The sequence below is a fragment of the Rhinopithecus roxellana genome, chromosome 16, assembly GCF_007565055.1.
Source record: "Rhinopithecus roxellana isolate Shanxi Qingling chromosome 16, ASM756505v1, whole genome shotgun sequence".
Taxonomy (NCBI): Eukaryota; Metazoa; Chordata; class Mammalia; order Primates; family Cercopithecidae; genus Rhinopithecus; species Rhinopithecus roxellana.
In genome coordinates, this window is record NC_044564.1 from 91,200,408 (window position 1) to 91,220,803 (window position 20,396).

A 20,396-nucleotide genomic window follows, 5' to 3' on the forward strand; every position below is an offset into this window, starting at 1 on the left:
TTTCTTCATCTACCGTATTCTAAAATGTCATGGTGATATTTGAGTCTTAGTGTGGATCTTCGTTCATTTTTTATGCCGGGTGCAGTAGGCTTGTATTCTGAAGGCTTATGTTTTTTTTTTTCAACTCTGGAAAATGCTTTTTTATATTTCTTTAACAATGACTTTTTTTCCTTCCTTTTTCTCTGCTCCCTTCCTCTTGCATGCCAGGTCGTCAGACTTTCAAGCTTTCAAACTATATTGGTTCTTTAAATCTCTGAACTTTTCTATCAGATTTTGTCTTTTTGCTCTGTGTTCTGAGAAATGTCAGTTTTTGATCTTATTTTGTTTGAAATGATCACTTTTTTTTTTTAAGACGGAATCTCACTCTGTGGCCCAGGCTGTAGCACAGTGGTGCAATCTCGGCTCACTGCAACCTCCACCTCCCGGATTTCAAGCAATTCTCCTGCCCCAGCCTCTCGAGCAGCTGGGACTACAGGCACGTGCCACCACACCCAGCTAATTTTGTGTTTTTAGTAGAGACAGGATTTGACCATATTGTCCAGGCTGGTCTTGAACTCCTGACCTTGAGATCTACCTGCCTCGCCCTCCCAAAGTGCTGAATTACAGGGGTGAGCCACCAAGCCCAGCCATCACATTTTTAATCTCAAGTTTTTCTTGCTTTCTGACCTCTTTTGTTTTTGGAGTTACCTTTTGTTTAAAACATCAATGTGTTAAATTCAGACATCAATGTAGTCATTTGATTCAGTTTATTTAAAGAATGATCATCTGGCATTTTTCCTGGGGTTTGTTTTTTTGGTTTTGGAGAATCAGTGAATTTATTAATAAGTTTGAAGAAGATTGGAGGTTTTAAGATATGAAGCTGCCCTCCCTATCCATAAACATGGTATCTCTTTATATTTATTTAGGTTTTCCTAGAAGCATTGTTCAAATGGATACTTCGTTTGACCTTTTATAATACTTAATACATAATAATAAAACTTACTTCGTCAGACATGTTTGTAGAACATTAAGATGTAGTTAAGGTGTACTTTCTGATACACTTATTTGATACAAGAAGAGCATGTGGCAGACCTAAGGAATAAACAGCCTGCATACTCATTAGGTGACTCAAATACCAATCCTCAGTTTGAAAAGAGCAATATTCAGTTTTTTTTTTTTTTTGCTTAACAAGTAACCTTTTGTCATTAACCATGTAAGAACAGAGTGACAAGTTTTAAAGTTGAGGTTTGTGAGTTGTATTATCATCAAACGGAGAATTATCTCATCTGCAGAGAGAGAGTCTAGGGCTTTTTTCTTCTTCTTTAATGGGAGCTTTGCTTCTTCAGCAAGGACTGAAGTTATAACTTCAGAATGTCTTGGAAGATTGCTACCTCAACTAGTAGAGATCTTACCTGTGGCTCCTATGGCATCTGAGATGGCATCATACATGGTTATGCCTGACCTTGCCATCAAGAAGGTAGCTGGAATAGTTGATTATATTTATTCGACATATAAACCTTTAACTCCTTTTCTGCTTTTCTGGTGTCTAAATTCCACCCAATCCCCTAACTTACCCATTTTTTTAAATCCTTTCTAATACTTTCTCCCTATCCCACCTCACTCTTAGAGTTCAAGTCTCTATGACATCTTCATGGTATGTCTAATAAGCCGTTTTCCAAAGGAGAGAATTCAGTTTCTACTGAGCACTGAACTTCAAATCAGGACATTTGGGTTTGAATCGAGACACTTGCTACTTAGGAGACCTTGAACAAATTAATTTTTCTGTTTGTCAATTTCCTCGCCTGAAAAATCAAGATATTTTGCTTATAGAAGTCTTTAGAACAGGCCAGGTGTGGTGGCTCAAGCCTGTAATCCCAGCACTTTGGGAAAGCCAAAATGGGTGGATCACCTGAGGTCAGGAGTTTAATAAGACCTGCCTGGCCAACATGGTGAAACCCCGTCTCTACTAAAAATACAAAATTAGCCAGGTGCAGTTTCTCATGCCTGTAATCCCAGCTACTCAGGAGGCTGAGACGGGAGAATCGTTTGAACCCAGGAGGTGGAGGCCACAGTAAGCTGAGATGGCACCACTGCACTCCAGCCTGGGCAAGACAGAGCAAGACTCCATCTCAAAAAAAAAAAAGAAGTCTTGAGAACAAGAGAACTAGCATATATGAAAATACCTTGCATAGTTCCTGGTATATAGTAGATGCTCAGTAAAGGTTAATTTATTTGCATTTTTGATAGAAATTGTAGGAGAAAAGATTATCATCATTTTTCTTTCCCTGGATGATTAGCATCCAGTGTAATGCATTATCTAAGTATGAGTTGTTTTGTGATACAATGTGGGCAGCTGATGAGGGAAAATGACAATGTGAAGCCTCACAGAAAAGTCTGAAAGGCAGCTGGGCTTAGGAAAACACTTGAGGAAGAGAAGGAAAATCATTGTGTTCTTGGATTTTGGTTTTGCCTTCTCTCTGTAAAAATGTAAAATTTATCATTGTTGTCTTACACAGTATTAAATATAGGATATGTAGGTCAGATAGTTTAAAACATGGAAAGATCACAATTGTTATTTAAAGTTATATAGGCAGCTGGAATCTTCAACTCAGTATATAAACATTATATACATTCAGTTTTGCCAAAAGTTTCCTTTAGAAATTTTATTCCAAAAGAAATGAGTAGTATGCTGATAGAAAAATGAATCTAGCAAAACCAATACGTAATTTTTATACTAATAATAAAAACTACCAAAAAATATATCTTTAGTGACTTCTCTTCACTGTTACCTTAACCACACGTGAAGTTAAATGAAGACAAAACTTTTGGCTTCCAAAAGTGGGTTATTTTAAGTGGCAGAAAGACTCTGTAGCATGAATACTAGGCACACCTTCGTTCTTGGTTTTGACTTTCAGAATCATACACTAGTTGACTACAAACAGCTTTCTAAGCAAGCCATATCATTTGAACTACAATGCTTTCTTCGTACTTATTAACTTGTAAAGATTAAGTTAAGGTTTTGGGGTACTGTACTGCAAAAGTAAAATTTTCCAGATGATATTAAGTGCTTCTAGGTAGTTTAACACAAGGAATCATGAGCTCTGAGAGGATCTGAAGAAACATCATTTTCTGTCTCTCATAACATTATCCCAAAACACTGTCAACTCTCCCAGAAAAATGAGGACATTGCTTTTGTTATGTACGCCAAGAGAAAGAGATTCTAAACTCTTTTCAAATAAATAATGAGAATTATATTATATGCCGGTTATTAAAATCTGCCTTTACTGCTTTATTTTGTCTCAGTCTCACACCTTTTTGTTCAACTATTAATATTGTCATGGACCCTTAATGTGCAGCAAGAAAAAGATGAGAATTTCTGCTTTTGAAGAGCAGTGTTGGGCGGCGCATGCTCTACGGAGTCAGGTGTGAAGATCGTAGGCATTTAAGAAACCGATAGATCAGAAAGTCCCATGGAAGGGTGGTGATATTTTAACTGTTCTTTGGAGATAATATTTTGTTAAAAAGAAAAGGAAAAGCAGGTTTTGGCAAAGGGCATTTTAGGCAGAGAGAATAGCATAGGTACCGAAATGACTAGAGAACTTACGTGGTTAGTGTTTAGGATTTGTGGAGGCAACAGCTTGGGTGTATGACTCCATAGGAGAACTCGTGGGTTATTTTAATGAAGCTCAGTTTAACAAAGAGAGTGTAAGTATCCACTCTGTGACAGGGCCTGTCAGAGAGTGACAGGTCTCTCAAAGTTTGTAACTCAAAAAGTAGAGGGGTGCAGGAGTTTTTCAGAAACATGTAAAAGGATAGTTCAATACAGTATGGTGAATGCAGGGTAGGAGGAGACACAGAGAAGAGAGATTTAGTTCAGGCTTTGTTAGTGACACTTGAAGGACAAGGAGAAGTTAGCCAGGTAAATAAGAGAGCAGAGAAAATTGTATGAAGGTAACTTGAAGTGTTTTGGTCATTTGTGGGATAGGTATCAAGAATGACTGGTGTGATACCAGCTGCAGAGATGGTAGGCCTGGTCACTGAGGCCTATTGGTCTCTGATGAATAGGAATTAATGGGTTTTAAACTACAAACAGCTTTCTAAGCAAACCCTGTAATTTGAAGTACAATGCTTTCATACTTATTAACTTGTAAGGATTAAGTTAAGGATTTGGGGGACTATACTGCAAAAGTAAAATTTTCCAGTTGAGTGGTACACTTAGTTCTGTATATTCTGTGCTTAAAATAATTTTTATGTAATGTGAGAATGGGCATGGATGTAAGGTCTGAAGTAAGGGAGGACAATTAGAAGGCCAATGAAGTAATACATGCAAGTGCAATCTGATAGCTCTAAAAAGGGCAGTGGTGACAGCAATGGAGAAGGGACTCAAGAGAAAAACATTTCTGAGCTAAATGTGACAGGACTTGATACTGGTTAGCTTTTAGTGGGAAAGAGAAGTAGTGATGGAGAAGAAAACGTCTATAATGATACTTAGCATGGCTTTTGACTTTGATGAGTGAGTATATGTGTGGTATCACCAGCCCAAAGAGGAAGTATATGGAGAAAAAGAACTCTGGGCCCAGGGAAGTATTAGATGTAGCTCGTTATAAAATGAGCGTTGATGTTATTTCGTCTTGTTCTCTTCCTTTCGGAGAGAGAGCGTGTGGCATCCTGTTGCACTGTAACTCTTGGCGCTCTCTGTATTTACTATGACAAGCCTGAAGTATATGCAGTAGCACCCTGACTGCCTGCATTGTGATCAACATGTGGTGTGGAAATAATCTGTACTTAAGAATCCATTCTGTGTTAAGGCTATCTGGATGTTATTGTTCGCCATATTTTTAAATTAAACTTTTTATTCTGAGATATTTCTAGATTCACAAGTAGTTTTAAGAAATAATACAGAGTGATCCCAGGCCCTCTTTACCCAGTTTCCCCAATGTAATATCTTGTAAAACGGTAGTACATTATCACAACCAGGATACTGACATTGATACGGTGAAGAGCATAAGATTTCTATCACAAGAATCCCTCATGCTGTCCTTTAATAGCCACATCTACTTTCCTCTCTCCCCTTTCTCCCTGAGCCCTAGAAACCACTAATCTGTTCTCCATTTCTATAATTTAGAATAACATAAGAACGTTACGTAAAGGGAGTCATAAAGTATGTAACCTTTTGGGATTGGCTTTTTTCACTCAGCATACTTCCCTGTAAATTCATCCAGTTGTTATATGTATCAATGGTTCTTTTCTTTTTATTGCTCTTAGTATTCATGATACGGATACCAGTTTGTTTAAACATTCACCTGTTGAAGGGCATCTGGGTTGTTTCCAGTTTTCAGCTATTACAGATAAAGCTATTAACATTTGTGTACACATTTTTGTTTGAACATTAGTTTTCGTTCCTCTGGGATAAATGATAAATAGTGCAACTGCTGCATTACGTGGTAGTTGCATATTTTGTTTTATAAGAAGTTGCTAAACTGTTTCCAAAGTGGCTGTATGGTTTTATATTCCCAACAGCAGTGTGTGAGTGATCAAGTTCCTCTCCTTTTTCACTAACGTTTGCTATCACTATTTTTTTTATTTTAGCCATTCTGATGGGCATGTAGAGACATGTTATTGTGGTTTGGATTTGCATTTACCTAATATCTAATGATATTAAACATCTCTTCATGTGCTTATTGTATAAAGCTGGTGTTAATGCTTCTGTAAATGGTAAAATTCTCCAGTGGAATCATCTGGGCCTGGAGGGGGTTATTTTTTTCCCTAAGAGTTTTTTAAATACATACTCAATTTCTTTAATGGTTATAGGACTATTCAGGTTGTCTGTTTCATTTAGTTGAGTTCAGTGGTTTGCAGTTTTTGAGGAATTGTTTTTCTTCTAGCTTGTTGAATTTATGACCATAAAATTTTTTATAGCATTCATTTATCCTTTTAATAGCAGTAGGATATGTAGTGATATCCCTTACTTCATTCCTAATATTGGTAATTTTTGTATTTTCTTTTATCTTTGTCATTGCTAGTTTAGCAACGAATCAGCTTTTTTTCATTGATTTTTCTCTATTATTTTTCTGTGTTCAATTTATTGATTCTGCTTTTTTGTTATTTCCTTCCCTCTGCTTGCTTTTTTTTGCTGCTTTTTCTGGTTTTTTATTTTTTTTTTTTTTTTGAGGCGGAGTCTCGCTCTGTCGCCCAGGCTGGAGTACAGTGGCCAGATCTCAGCTCACTGCAAGCTCCGCCTCCCGGGTTTACGCCATTCTCCTGCCTCAGCCTCCCGAGGAGCTGGGACTACAGGCGCCGCCACCGCGCCCGGCTAGTTTTTGTATTTTTAGTAGAGACGGGGTTTCACCGTGTTAGCCAGGATGGTCTCGATCTCCTGACCTCGTGATCCACCCGTCTCGGCCTCCCAAAGTGCTGGGATTACAGGCTTGAGCCACCGCGCCTGGCTTTCTGGTTTTTTAAAGGGAGGACTTCAGATGATTGGTTTGAGACCTTTAGCTTTTTTCTAATATAAGCATTTAGTGTTATAAATTTTCCTAAGCCCTGCATGTTTTCATATGTTGTGTTTTCATTTGTGTTACATTATCATTTATTTCTCCTTGTATTTTTTTTCACAATTTTTTGGGATTTCAGATTTTGTTTGACTCATGAGCTGTTTAGATGTATGTTGTTCAATTTCTAAGTGTTTGGAATTTTTTTTTGCCGTCCTCCTGAAATGTGTTGCTAGTTTGATTCCATTACTGTTAGAGAACATACTCAGTATAATACCGTTATACTCAGTATATATCCGTTTAATTTCAATTCTTTTAAGTTTGTTGAGGTTTGTTTTATGGCCCAGGATTTGATCTACCTTGGTGAATGTTCTATAGGAACCAGGAAAAAAAAAGTGTGTGTATCGTGCTGTTCTAGGTGGAGTTTTCTGTATATGTCGTTTAGATCCTGTTGGTGGGCCATTTTGTTCTTTTCTATCCTTGCCAGTTTTCTCTCTAGGAGTTCTACCAGTTGCTGAATGTGGGATGTTGAAATCCTCAACTATAATTGTGCATTTGTCTGTTTCTCTTTTCAGCTTGATTAATTTGACTTCATGTATTTTTCAGCTCTGCTGTTCTGGTGCTGTTTGGTGTTTTGGCAGATGATCTTTTTGTCCTTATGCATTGTCCCTGTTTTCACTAGTAACTTTCTTTGCTCTGACATATACTTGGGCTGATGTTAATATAGCCAGTTTTGCTTTTTTCATTAATAATTGCCTGGTTTATCTTTTATCATCCTTTCACTCTCAACCTAGCTATGTCATCATATTTAAAGTGGTTTTTTTTTTTTTTTTTTGTGGAGAGCATATTGTTTTTTCAATCTACCTTGCCAATCTTATGATTTTAAATGGTGTATTTGGGCCATTATATTGAAGGTAATTATTTATATTTTTTATTTAACTTTTATATTTTTATCTCCTATTTCTAGTTCCACTGTTTCTCTTATTTAGACTTTTTTTTAGGATTCTGTATTTGTTTATGTATTTGTTTTGTCTATGTTTTTTAGTATATTGCTTTGTGTAGCTTCCTGGTGGTTGCTCTGGGTATTACATTGTACATAGTAACTTCTCACAGTCTACTGATAAACAGGTTTACTAGTTTGAATGACATATAGAAATTTTACTTACATTTAAGCTTCTTTTCCTACTCCACTTTTAAGATATAATTGTCTTAGATATTTCCTCCACATACCTTAAGCAGCATATCAGATTGTGTTGCAGTTTTCCTTTAACCATGAAAGTGATTTATGAAACTCATGAGAAATAAAGTAGTATTTATATTCACCCCTATTTTAACCTATTCTGATCTTCCTCTTTCCTTTCTGTAGTTCCAAGCCTTCTTCTGCTATCTTTTTTTCTCTTCCTTATGAACTTTCTAGCCACCAGTCTTTTAGGTTAAGTCTGCTGGTAACAGGTGCTCTTAGTTTTCCTTAGTCTAAGAATGTCATATCTCCCTTCCCTTTCTGAAGGATATTTTCACTGAGTATAGAATTCTGGGTTGACAGTTCCTTTCTTTCAGCACTTGAAAGATATGCCACTTTCTTCTGATCTCCATGGTTTCTGATGTTTCTCTCTGTTGTTCACATTTCGTAATTGATATTGGTTCTTGATTCTGTCTTTTGTCTTTTCCACTGTAGTATTGAGCCCATTTGGCAAGTTCTGTATTTCAGCTATTTTCCATTCCAAAATTTGTATTTTGCTCTTTATATCCTTTTTTTTTTTGCTGAGACTCAATTTTTTGTTTGTTTCAAGCATGTTTGTAATTGTTGAAACATTTTTTTGATGACTTTGTTAAAATTCTTATCAGGTAATTCTAACATCTGATTCATCTCAGTCTTATTCAGGCTGTAATTTTCCTGGTTCTTGGTATAAGTGATTTTTTTAATTGTATCGTCGTATCTTGGACATTTTGAGTATTGTGTTATGAGACTCTGCATCTGATTTAAATCTTCCATTTTAGTATACCTCCTCTGACACCATGGCAGCCAAGTAGGGGTGGAAAGCCAGGTTCCATATTTGGTCTCTGCTGATAGCCTGAGAGGGAAGTGCTTTACTACTGGTCCCACCTGGCGTCCCCTGACACCATGAAGGGAGACCCTGGTATCATTGGGCAGAAAATGAAAGCTCTGGCTCCTCACTCATGCTTCTGTGACACCACCCTAGCAGGAATCCATGGTAGTGTCTCATGATAGCCAGGCAAGAGTAGAAGTCGAGCATACTCATTCATCCTTTGGTGACTAAGGTAGGGATGGGGTCACAGATTGTTCCTTGGTGTTTGGCAGGAGTAGAGTGGTTATTGTCTCACATTTTTCTGCCTTTCAAGGCTATACCTTTCCTGGTTCTTTGGCTAAAGGGAAAAGGCTCTTTTTGGGATTTTTTTTTTTAGTTGTTTTTTTTTTTTTTTTTTTGTCTGTGACTTTTGACATTTCCGACAGCTTGGGATATGTTAAGAACCCAGCCTGTGGTATCTTAAGCAAAAAGGAAAGCTAAGCTTTCACTGTCATGCCGTTCCTTAGGCCTTGTAGTCCCTAGCCTGCCTGTCTTCTCCGTACCTTTCAGAGTTTTACGTTTATTTTCTGTGTAATATCCAGAGTTTTAGCTGCACTTAGTGGAAGAAGAAGATGTGCATCTATTCCTGAATTGAGTTTTTAAATGTATATATTACTTTATTTAGCTAGAATGTACTAACACTTTTTAAAAATTATGTTAGGAAAATCTTGCAGAAACAGTATTTGAGTATCACAAAAAAGTAAAAACCAGCACAACCTATTTACATGGCCTCTAATGGTCAGTTTCTAAGGGATTTTCTAGAGTGGTAGAAATAAAATTGTGCCTTAAATATTTTATTTGTGGCATATTTGTATTTTAATCACCACCTTACTTTGATGAAATTAATGAGATATTGTACTGTTTTGGCTATAGAAACCTGGCACAGTTGAGTTATAGCACAATCAGTTTTTGCTGTTCTAATGTGCTTTTTTTTTTTCTCTTTCCTCCAGGGCTGGTGGACTAGGCCTCAATTTTGTCGGTGCCAATGTTGTTGTATTATTTGATCCTACTTGGAATCCAGCCAATGATCTTCAAGCCATTGACAGGTATAATACTGACAAAATTTAAAGTGATCTGCGAACTTAATCTAAAAATACTCTTGAACTTTTAAGGTTGCTTATACTATGACTATGATGAGAAGAAAGGGGAAAACTTGTAAAAACGTATATTTAAGATAATCCTGACCTTCTCAAGCCAAATAACAGTCCAAAAATAGCCATTTATTTTTCATCCATCTCAGAATCCTGTTAATATGACAGAAATGTAAATTCCTAATACTGCAGGAAAATAGGATAGTTCTATACTAGTAGATTAGAAGTTTTGAGAAACTCCTGGAAGATAAAAAGCAAGTAGAATCTGTGATCAGGATATCAGCAGAGAAATACTACAAAGTCTACAGGAAAGAATACAGAAATTTTAAGCATGGGGTTGCAACTACAGTATGTGGGAGTAGACAGAGTGCATCCTTCTGGAAAACTGATAATGTCCTGACTCTAATACAAATTCCCCTCCCACACCCTACTTTACAGAGAGTTTGGCTGTAACAGGTACTCTTTGATTAAAGCTGAAAGAATAATTTTACACATTTTATAAATAAATGGGGAATCTGACTATAGAAAGCTTCCTAGAATGGGTGTTGGAACCAGATCATAAAGCCAGAGCAAAGCCTGTAGTACTTCCAGATCTCCCTAGGACATGAAAAGGGGAAATACACGTGTTACCTGTGTGAAAACACAGACCGGCTTTCCAGTGATTCACCTAGTCATCATTTTAATTATGAATGGGAAATGAAGAATTATGAAACATTTTAATAAAGCTAGCCTAGCAAGAAAGCAAAGGACAAAGGTGAAAACAGACATTGAAGGGAATAAAATAAGAATAGGATGCCATTATACAACATATAATGAGATACAACTTCACACACATTGGGATGACTGTTGTAAAAATAAAAGCAACAATGGAAAACAACAAGTCCTAGTTGAGGATATGGAGAAATTAGAACCCTTGTGCATTGTGGATGGAAGTGTCAAGTGGCACAGCTGCTGTGGAAAACTGCATGGTGGTTCCTCAAAAACTTAAACATAAAATTACCACAAGATCCAGCAATTACACTTCCACTCTGGGTATAAACCAAAAGGAATTGAAAGCAGAGACTGAAGAGATATTTGTACACTCATGTTCGTAGCACCTATATTCACAATAGCTAAAACGTGGAAGCAACTCAGGTGTCCATCGATGGATGAATGGATAAACAAAATATGACATACACATAAAATGGAATACTATTCAGCCTTAAAAAGAAATGAAATTCTGCTCATTGCTACAACATAGACAAACCTTGAAGACATTATGCTACATGAAATAAGCCAGCTATGAAAGGACAAATACTGTATGACTCTACTTTTACGCAATACCTGGAATAGTCAAATCCATAGAGATAGAAAGTGGAACAGTGCTTATTAGGGGATAAGGATAGGGAGGAATGGGGAAGTATTGTGTAATGGGTATGGAATTTCAGTTTAGGATAATTTAAAAAATTGTAGCAATGGATAGTGACGATGGCTAGAAAACCAAATTTATTACCGTTGAACTGTATTCTTAAAAATAGCTAAAATGGTAAATCATGTGATGTGTGTTTTGCCACAATTAATTTTAAAAACTACCCAAGGTGATTATGATACAATTGGTTCTCAGCTCCACTTTGAAAAACACTGGATATTAGGTGTAAAGCTTGCACAAGAAATAAGATTACCAAGAAAATGTAATTATTTTAGTACTTGATAGGAAATACATCGTTGTGTTGGGAAGATGGGGGAAACTCAGAAAGCATGACCAATGAAGTGTCAGAAGTAAATCCAAACATAAATATTAATATGTTGAGACTCTTTTTAGAAAGAATGAAAAAAGTGGGGCTGGCAGAAAGGAAAAATTAGACTCAGGTTTATGCTTATTATGAAACATGTATGTAAATAAAAAAGACACAGAAAGTTGAAAATAAGATTAAAAATTCAAAGCAGGGAGATGGTAACAATCCTGGCTAACATGGTGAAACCCCATCTCTACTAAAAATACAAAAAATTAGCCGGGTGTGGTGGCGGGCGCCTGTAGTCCCAGCGTAGTCCCAGCTACTCGGGCGGCTGAGGCAGGAGAAGGGCATGAACCCAGGAGGCGGAGCTTGCAGTGATCAAAGATTGCGTCACTGCACTCCAGCCTGGGCGACAGAGTGAGACTCCGTCTCAAAAAGAATAATAAATAATAATAAATCAACGAGGCTAAATAAGTATATAAATTACTTAAATAAAAGTTATCTACCATAATTTAATAACTGTATACAGACACATCTCATTTTATTGCACTTCACTTTATTGGGCTTCACAGATAATTGCCTTATTTACAAATGAAAGGTTTGTAGAGATCCTGAGTCAAGCAAGTCTTCCAGCACCATTTTTCCAATGGCATATGCTCACTTGTGTCTCTATGCCACTTGTGTCTCTGTGAGAATGTAAGTTTTTCATTATCACATCTGTGATGGTGATCTGTGATTACTGATCTTTGAAGTTGCTATTGTATTTGTTTTGGAGTTCCATGAACCATGCCCTCATAAGACGATGAACTTAATTGGTAGATGTTGTGTGTGTTCTGACTACTCCGCTTACTGGCCATTCCCCTGTCTCATTCCCTCCCTTAGGCCTCTCTCTTCCCTGAGACACAGTATTTAAATTAGGCCAATTAATAACTCTGCAATGGCCTTTAAGTGGTCAAGTGAAAGGAAGAGTTGCATGTCTGTCACTTTACATCAAAAGCTAAAAATGATTAAGTTTAGTGAGGAGGACATGCTGAAAGCCAAGGTGGACCAAAAGCTAGGCTTCTTGTACCTAATAGTTGGCCAAGTTGTGAATGCAAAGGAAAAGTTCTTGAAGGAAATTAAAAGTGCTACTCCAGTGAACACATGAATGACAAGAGCACCAAACAGCCTCATTGCTGATACAAAGAAAGTTATAGTGGTCTGGATCAAAGATCACACCAACCACAGCATTCCGTTAAACCAAAACCTAATCCAGAGCAAGGCTCTAAAACACCTCAGTTCTTCGAAGGCTGAGAGACACAAGGAAGTAGCAGAAGAAAAGTTTGAAGCTGCAGGGATTGGTTCATGATGTTTAAGGAAAGCAGCCACCTCTATAACAAAAAAGTGCAAGGTGAAACAGCAAGTGCTGATGTAGAAAAACTGCAGCAAATTAAGGTACCTACATTAAACAGACTTTCAATGAGAACAAAACAACCTTATATTGGAAGAAGATGTCATTGAGAACTGTAGTCACTAAAGAGGAGAAGTCAATACCTGGCTTCAAAAGATAGGCTGACTCTCTTGTTAGAGACTAATGCAGCTGGTGGCTTTAAATGGAAGCCAGTGCTCATTTATCATTCTGAAAATCTTAGGGGCTTTAAAAGTAATGCTAACTCTACTCTGCCTGGGCTTTATAAATGGAACAACAAAGCCTGGGTAATAGCATATCTCTTTACAGGATGGTTTACCGAATATTTTAATCCCACTGTTGAGACCTACTGCTCAGAAAAAAAATGATTTCTTTCCAAATATTACTGCTTATTGACAATGCCCGTAGTCACCCAAGTGTTCTGATGGAGATATACAAGGAGAGTAATGTTGTTTATACAATAACACAACATCCATTCTGCAGCCCATGGATCAAGTTGTACTTTTGACTTTCAACTCTTACTAAGGAATACAATTTGTAAGGCTATAAGCGGTCATATGTAGTGATTCCTCTGATGGATCTGGTCAAAGTCTATTGAAAACCTTCTGGAAAGGATTCACTATTCTAGATACCATTTAAGAATATTTGTGATTCATGAGAAGAGGTCAAAATATCAAACAGGAGTTTGGAAGAAGTTGATTCCAACCCTCATGGATGATTTTGAGGAGGTCGACTTTAGTAGAGGAAGTAATTCCAGATGTGGTGGAAATAGAGAACTAGAATTAGAAACAAAGCCTGATGATGTGACTGAATTGTTACAATGTCATGATAAAACTTTAATGACATTGGGCACAATGGCTTATACCTGTAATCCCAACATTTTGGGAGGCCAAGGCGGGTGGATCACTTGAGGTCAGGAGATCAAGACCAGCCTGGCCAACATGGTCAAACCCCATCTCTACTAAGATTAGTCAGGTGTGGTGGTGTGCGCCTGTGGTCCCAGCTACTCAGGAGGCTGAGAATCGTTTGAACCCGGGAGGTGGAGGCTGCAGTGAGCCAAGATAGCACCATACCCAGGCAGGATGTATACCCAGAAATGTCCTGAGAAGACTTTTAGCCTTCACCCTATGCTGTCCCCAAGGCTTAAGACACACCCTGCTAATTAATTAAGGTCTTCCATACCAATTTGCAAAGACTAGGGGAGTTGGCTGCCTTTCCAAATGGTAGTTTTCATGAAAAGACCACAAGACATTAAAAAAAAAAAAAACAAAAAAAAAAAACACGGAAAGGAAGGGAAAGGAAAGGAAGAAAATACGGCTTATTCAGAGTAACAAAATAAATCTCCAGAAACTAACTGTCCCTGAAGCAAAACAGGCATTGGAGCTCTAGACAAAGACTTTACAATAAGTGTCTTAAATACTTCAAGAGTGAAAGTGAAACACAGAGAAAGAACTAGTGAGGAAAAGGATATATGAGCAAGGTGAGAATATCAACAAAGAGATAGAAATTAAAAAAAAGAGAGAAACAAATTCTGGACATGAAATTCAATTTTGAAATGGAAAAATTCACTAGAGGGGTTCAACAGCAGACCAAATAGGGAGAAAGAGTCTGCAAACCTGAAGATAGGTTATTTGAAATTATTTAATTTGAGAAGCAAAACAAAAAGGGAAAGGGAACATATGGGACACTATCAGATGGACCAATATATACATTATGGAGGCTCAGAAGAAAGGGGACAGGACAAAAGGGTAGATTAAGAAATAATGAAAAGCTCTCCAAATTTGAGGGGAAATATGGATGTACAAATACAAGAAGATCAACCGAGTCTAGATAGTACAAACCCAATGAGATCCACACTGTGGCACATTGTAATCAAACTGTCCACAAAGACAGCATCTTGAAAGCAACAAGAGAAAAGCAACATGTCATGTACAAGGAATTTCCATTCAGATTATCAGTGGATTTGCCAGCAGAAACTTTGCAATCCAGAAGGCAGTGGAATGATATATTTAATGTATTGGGAAAACAAAACAAAACAAAAGAACTATCAACTGAGCAACAAAGAAAAAGTGTTTACCGAGAATTTTATATTGGGCAAAACTGCCCTTCACAAATGAGGGTTGAGATACTTGCAGACAGACAAAAACTTGAGGGAGTTCATTACCAGTAGACCAGCCCTGTAAGGAATCCTAGCCCTGGTGTGGTGGTTCACGCCTGTAATCCCAGCACTTTGGGAGGCCGAGATGGGTGGATCATGAGGTCAGGAGTTCAAGACCAGCCTGGTCAAGATGGTGAAACCCCGTCTCTACTAAAAATACAAAAATTAGCCAGGCATGGTGGCAGGTGCCTGTAATCCCAGCTACTTGGGAGGCTGAGGCAAAGAATTGCTTGAACCTGGGAGGCGGAGCATGCAGTGAGCTGAGATTGTGCCACTGCACCCCATTCCAGCCTGGGCGACAGAGCGGGACTCAGTCTCAAAAAAAAAAAAAAAAAGGAAAGAAATCCTGAAGGGAGACCTTCAAGATGAAATGAAAGGACACTAGACAGTAACTCAAAGTCATACAAAAAGATAAAGATAGATCTCCGGTTAAGGTAAGTACATGGACAAATATAAATACCCGTATCATAATTTTGGCTTATAATTCTGCTTTTTCATTTTCAGGATTTAAAAGATACATGCATAAAATAATTATAAATCTATGTCGATAAGTACATTGATATCAGTGTAAGATGAATTGATTTAAGGTTGTTATAACTTAGGATATTATGTATAATCCTTATGGTAACCACAACGAAAGCATCTAAAGTATATGTAAAAGGAAATGAGAAAGGAATAAAAATATGTCACTAAAAACATCAATTAAACACAAAGGAAGGCAATAATGGAGGAATTTAGGGGCAAAATAGTTATAGGACATACAGAAAATAAATAAAGTGGCAAAAGTGAGTTCTTCCCTATTCTTAATTATTTCAAATGTAAATGGATCAAATTCCCTAATTAAAAGATGTAGATTGGCAGAACAGATTTAAAAAACAGTGTCCAACTATATCTTATCCATAAGAGACTCACTTTAGATCCAAGAATATATACAGGTTGAAAATAAAAGCATGGAAAAAGATATTTCATGCAAATAGTAACCAAAAGAGAGCAGGCGGTGGTTGTGTTAATATTAGACAGAATAGACTTCAAGTCAACAACTGTTAGAAGAGAAGAAAGGCATTATCTGATGGTAAAAAGTAGGTTCACCAAGGAGATTTAACAATTATATACATAAATTCAACAAACAATAGAGCCCCAAAGTGTATGAAGCAAACTTTGACAGAATTGAAGGGAAAAACAGCTCTGCAATAATAGTGGGAGACTTCAATAGCCGACTTTCATGATGGGTAAAACATTCAGACAGAAGATCAGTAAGTAATGAGAGGATTTGAACAACACTATAACAGAGATGTATAGAATTTTCCTTCCAACAACAGCAGAATATGTATTTTTCTCAAGTACACAGTGAACACTCCAGGATAAATCATGTGTTAGGCCCCAAAACAAGTTTTTAAATACATTTTAAAAGATTGAAATCATTCATTTTTTTCCAATGACAATACAGTGAAACTGGAAATCAACAGCAGAAGAAAAATTGAAAAATTCACAAATATGTGGAAGTTAAACAACACATGCTTAACGAAAGGGTTGAAGAATAATTCACAAGGGACATTAGAAAATAGCTTGAAGTAAATGAAAACACACACCAAAACTTACAGGACGCAGCAAAAGTAATGCTAAGAGGGAAATTTATAGCTGTAAATGCTTACGTTAGAAAAGAAGAAAGGTCTAAATCAACAATTCACTTTTCACCTTAAGGAACTAGGAAAAGGAAAACCCCCAGAGCTAGCCAGAGGAAGGAAACAACAAATGTTAGGACAGAGATAAGTAAAACAAAGAATAGAAAAGCAACAGAGGCAGTCAGTGAAACCAAGAGTTGGTTCTTTGAAAAGATCAAGAAAATGGTGGATAAGTATTTAGCTAGATTGACTAAGAGAAAAGAAAGAAGACTCAAATAATTAACATCAAAAAAAAAAGGAGACATTGCTACTGATTTTACAGAAATAAAAAGGAGTATAAGAGAGTACTGTGAACATTTGCATACCAACAAATTGAATAGTCTACATGAAATGGATGAATTGCTAGAAATATACATCTAGGAAGAATGTCATGAAGACGTAGAAAACCTGAATATACCTATAACTATTTAAGGAAATTGAATCAGTAATCAAAAACCTCTGAACAAAGTAAAGCCCAGGACCTTAAGACTTTACTGATGAATTCTACCAAGCATTTAAAGAGTCTGCACCAATCCAGCTGGGCACAGTGGCCCATGCCTGTAATCCCAGCATTTTAGGGGGCTGAGGCGAGCGGATCACGATTTCAGGAGTTCGAGACCATCCTGGCCAACACGGTGAAACCCCATCTCTACTAAAAATACAAAAAGTAGCCGGGCATGGTGGCACATGCCTGTAATCCCAGCTACTCAGGAGACTGAGGCGGGAGAATAACTTGAACCAGGGAGTCAGAGGTTGCAGTGAGCCAAGATTGAGCCATTGCACTCCAGCCTGGCGACAGAGTGAGACTCTATCTCAGAAAAAAAAAAAGGAAGAATTTGCACCAGTCCTTCTCAAACACTTCCAAAAAACTGAAGAGGAAGAAACCCGTTCCAATTAATTCTCTAAAGCCAGCATTACTTCAATACCAAAATCAAAGACTGCGAGAAAGAAAACTACAGACCAATAATCCTTGTGAATGTTAATGCAAAAATACTCTGTAAAATGCTAGCAAACTGAATTCAGCAGCATATTGAAAGGATGATACACAAAGTAGGATTTATTCCTGGAATTCAAAAATAGTTCAACATCCTTCAAAAGTCAGTGTAATACACCACAGTAACGAATGAAGGAATAAAGACACACAATCATTTCATTGATGCGGAAAAGGATTTGACAAAATTCAACATCTTTTTAAAGATGACAAAAACAACACATTAAAAATAAAAGGAAACAAGCCAGGCACGGTGGCTTACACCTCTTGAGGTCAGGACTTCAAGGCCCGCCTGGCCAACATGATGAAACCCCATCTCTACAAAAAAAATATAAAAATTAGCCAGGCATGGTGGTGTGCTCCTGTAGTCCCAGCTGCTTGCTTGGGTGGCCAAGGCACGAGAATCACTTAAGCCTGGAAAATGGAGGTTGCAGTGAGCTGAGATTGCAACACTGCACTCCAGCCTGGGCAACAGAGTGACTCCGTCTCAATAAAAAAAAAAAAAGGAAACTACTTCAACGTAAGGTCATTTATGAAAAACCCAGAGCTAACATCGTCCTCAGTGGTGTCATGATTGAATTGTTTTTCCTCTAATATCAGCTACAAAGAATGGATACCTGTTTTTGCTAGAAAAGGACAAAGATTGTATGATTTCGTGTTGTACCTAGAGTCATCAAATTCACAGAGACAGAAAAGAGAATGGTAGTTGCTAGTAGCTGGGGGACTGGGGAATGGGGAGTTACTGTTTAATGAGTACAGAGTTTCAGTTTGGAAAGTGTCTATAGCTATATAGGTGTTATAGTTGCATTACAGTGTGGATATACTTAATGCCACTTAACTGTACACTTAAAATTGCTTAAAATGATTTTTGTTATGTATATTTTGCCACAATAAGAGGAAATCAAGAGAGAAAAACTTGCTATTTAGAAATAACAATGAAATTACTGTGGATCAATATTTAAATTCTGATGCTAATTTCAATTTTTAAATTCATTTATTAAAAAAGAAAGAAAGTAAAAGAATAATTTAGAAAACTAGAAAAGGAACAAAGTAAAGACAATAGAATTATATGCGTTATTACATTATTAAGATAAAAACAAGAACATAATATAAATATTAACTAATTCATTGAAAAGAGTAAAATAGAGACACTTGAAAAGTCTAATCTGAGGGAAAAAGGCAAATACATAGAAACTCTTAAGAAGCAGAAAGGCCATCTAACCAATAACAGTATTTACTTATAATAATACTTTGTGTACAATTTATTCAAATACATTTGGAAAAATGAGGACAAAGGAATAATGCCTACACTTACTGAGTGTTTATGATACAGTAGGAACTGTCACTCTTGGTGCTTTCCATGGATTATCTCATTTAATACTCAGAATATCCTTTGTGATGGGCGCTGTTAATACCCATTTTACTTATGAGAAAGCTGAGGCACAGTGCACTTAGGTAACTTGCTCCGGGTCACAACCAGTAAGTAGCAGGGTCAGGATCTGAATCCATGCGGTCTTAACTGCAAAGCTAACACTTTTAATCAGCCTCTCTCCACAGACAGCTGTCAAGGAAATTGGTCAAAATGAAAACCACAGAAAAATCTCCCTCCGCCCCTTTTTTTGGTCTTATGACATTTGTTGTATTTTGTACTTTTTCATTAGGTCATCGAGACATATTAATTATCCCAGTATTCTTCAAAGCACAGTGTACTGTGCTTTGGTATTCACTGAAAGTTAGTTCACAATAAAACTGAATAACTAGCATTCCTTTTCCTCTCCCTCTCCTTCCACTGACTCTGACAGCAGGAACTAAGAACAGAAATAAAGCTAATGACCTACCTATTGTATAACAGTTCCTCAACACTTTCCACATGGTGAAAGACTCATCACTTACAAATCCTTGCTTTATGGATCAAGAAATGATGAAGCTTAGGCGCACAGTAACACGTGTCTAAGATTTTTGTCTGTAAAGGTTGAAGGATATGCATCCTAATGGAATCTCTCCCATTCACCAAACAACTGGCTTAAGCATACATCCGAAGAACATTTTCTTAGATCCATTTCTGATTTTCTTTAGAACCCAAACGCATTGTAGGAGAGAAAGGGATGCTGAGCCCCTCTCCTCTGCCTCCAGGTTACAGAATGGAAGTGAGAATGCAGTACCTTACCCCTGCCGGTGCTGTGTCGCAGGAGCCATCATTTCCTGCTGGAGATGTAAGATTTGCACGATCCAGAGATGTCCTCTAGTAAAAGTCCTTTGTGAGGAGGGGTGGGTAAAGGAGGCAGAGAGAACATCAAATATAACATATGGCTGACCTTACAAGTTCAAAGATAAATTTCCCCCGAATTGTAATGTTTTCAAGCATATAGGCAGTATGACCTTGCCCCGGTTCCCCTCAGCAACTGTAACAGGCATTGGGTGCTCATACAGAGCATCGTATAAAGCCTCCATATGAGAGAAGCTGTGGGGAATAGACCCACAGTTAAACCACTGTGATGAATCAGTTTAGAATTTTAATTAGCACTAATTAAAACCATCCATGGTCTGTATGGAAACACCTTAGATGCCAGTCAACTGAGTGATTCAGTCAGATCTGCTGAATTGAAATCTCTACGGATGAGGACTGTAAACCATCACTTCCATCGACTTTCCAGTTGATTAACTACTTTTTGCTAAGTTGTGGGGTTTTTTATTTTTAATAATTTTAATAAAGTATAATTGACATGCAATAAACTGTACATACTTAAAGTATACAGTTGATAAGTTTTGACTTATGTACCTGTGAAACCATCACCACAATTAACATAATGAACAT

General features: G+C 37.2%; 1 protein-coding gene across 2 annotated transcripts in view; it reads left to right on the plus strand.

Annotated features, from left to right (window-relative positions):
* The window catches only part of LOC104669120 (DNA excision repair protein ERCC-6-like 2), a 99,032-nt gene that overhangs the window by 19,891 nt on the left and 58,745 nt on the right, over nucleotides 1-20,396 (plus strand). For both annotated transcript variants that reach the window (XM_030919409.1, XM_030919410.1), the window contains one exon: nucleotides 9,508-9,603. In XM_030919409.1, coding sequence (XP_030775269.1) covers nucleotides 9,508-9,603 — 96 coding nt within the window. The remainder of the gene's footprint in view (nucleotides 1-9,507; nucleotides 9,604-20,396) is intronic.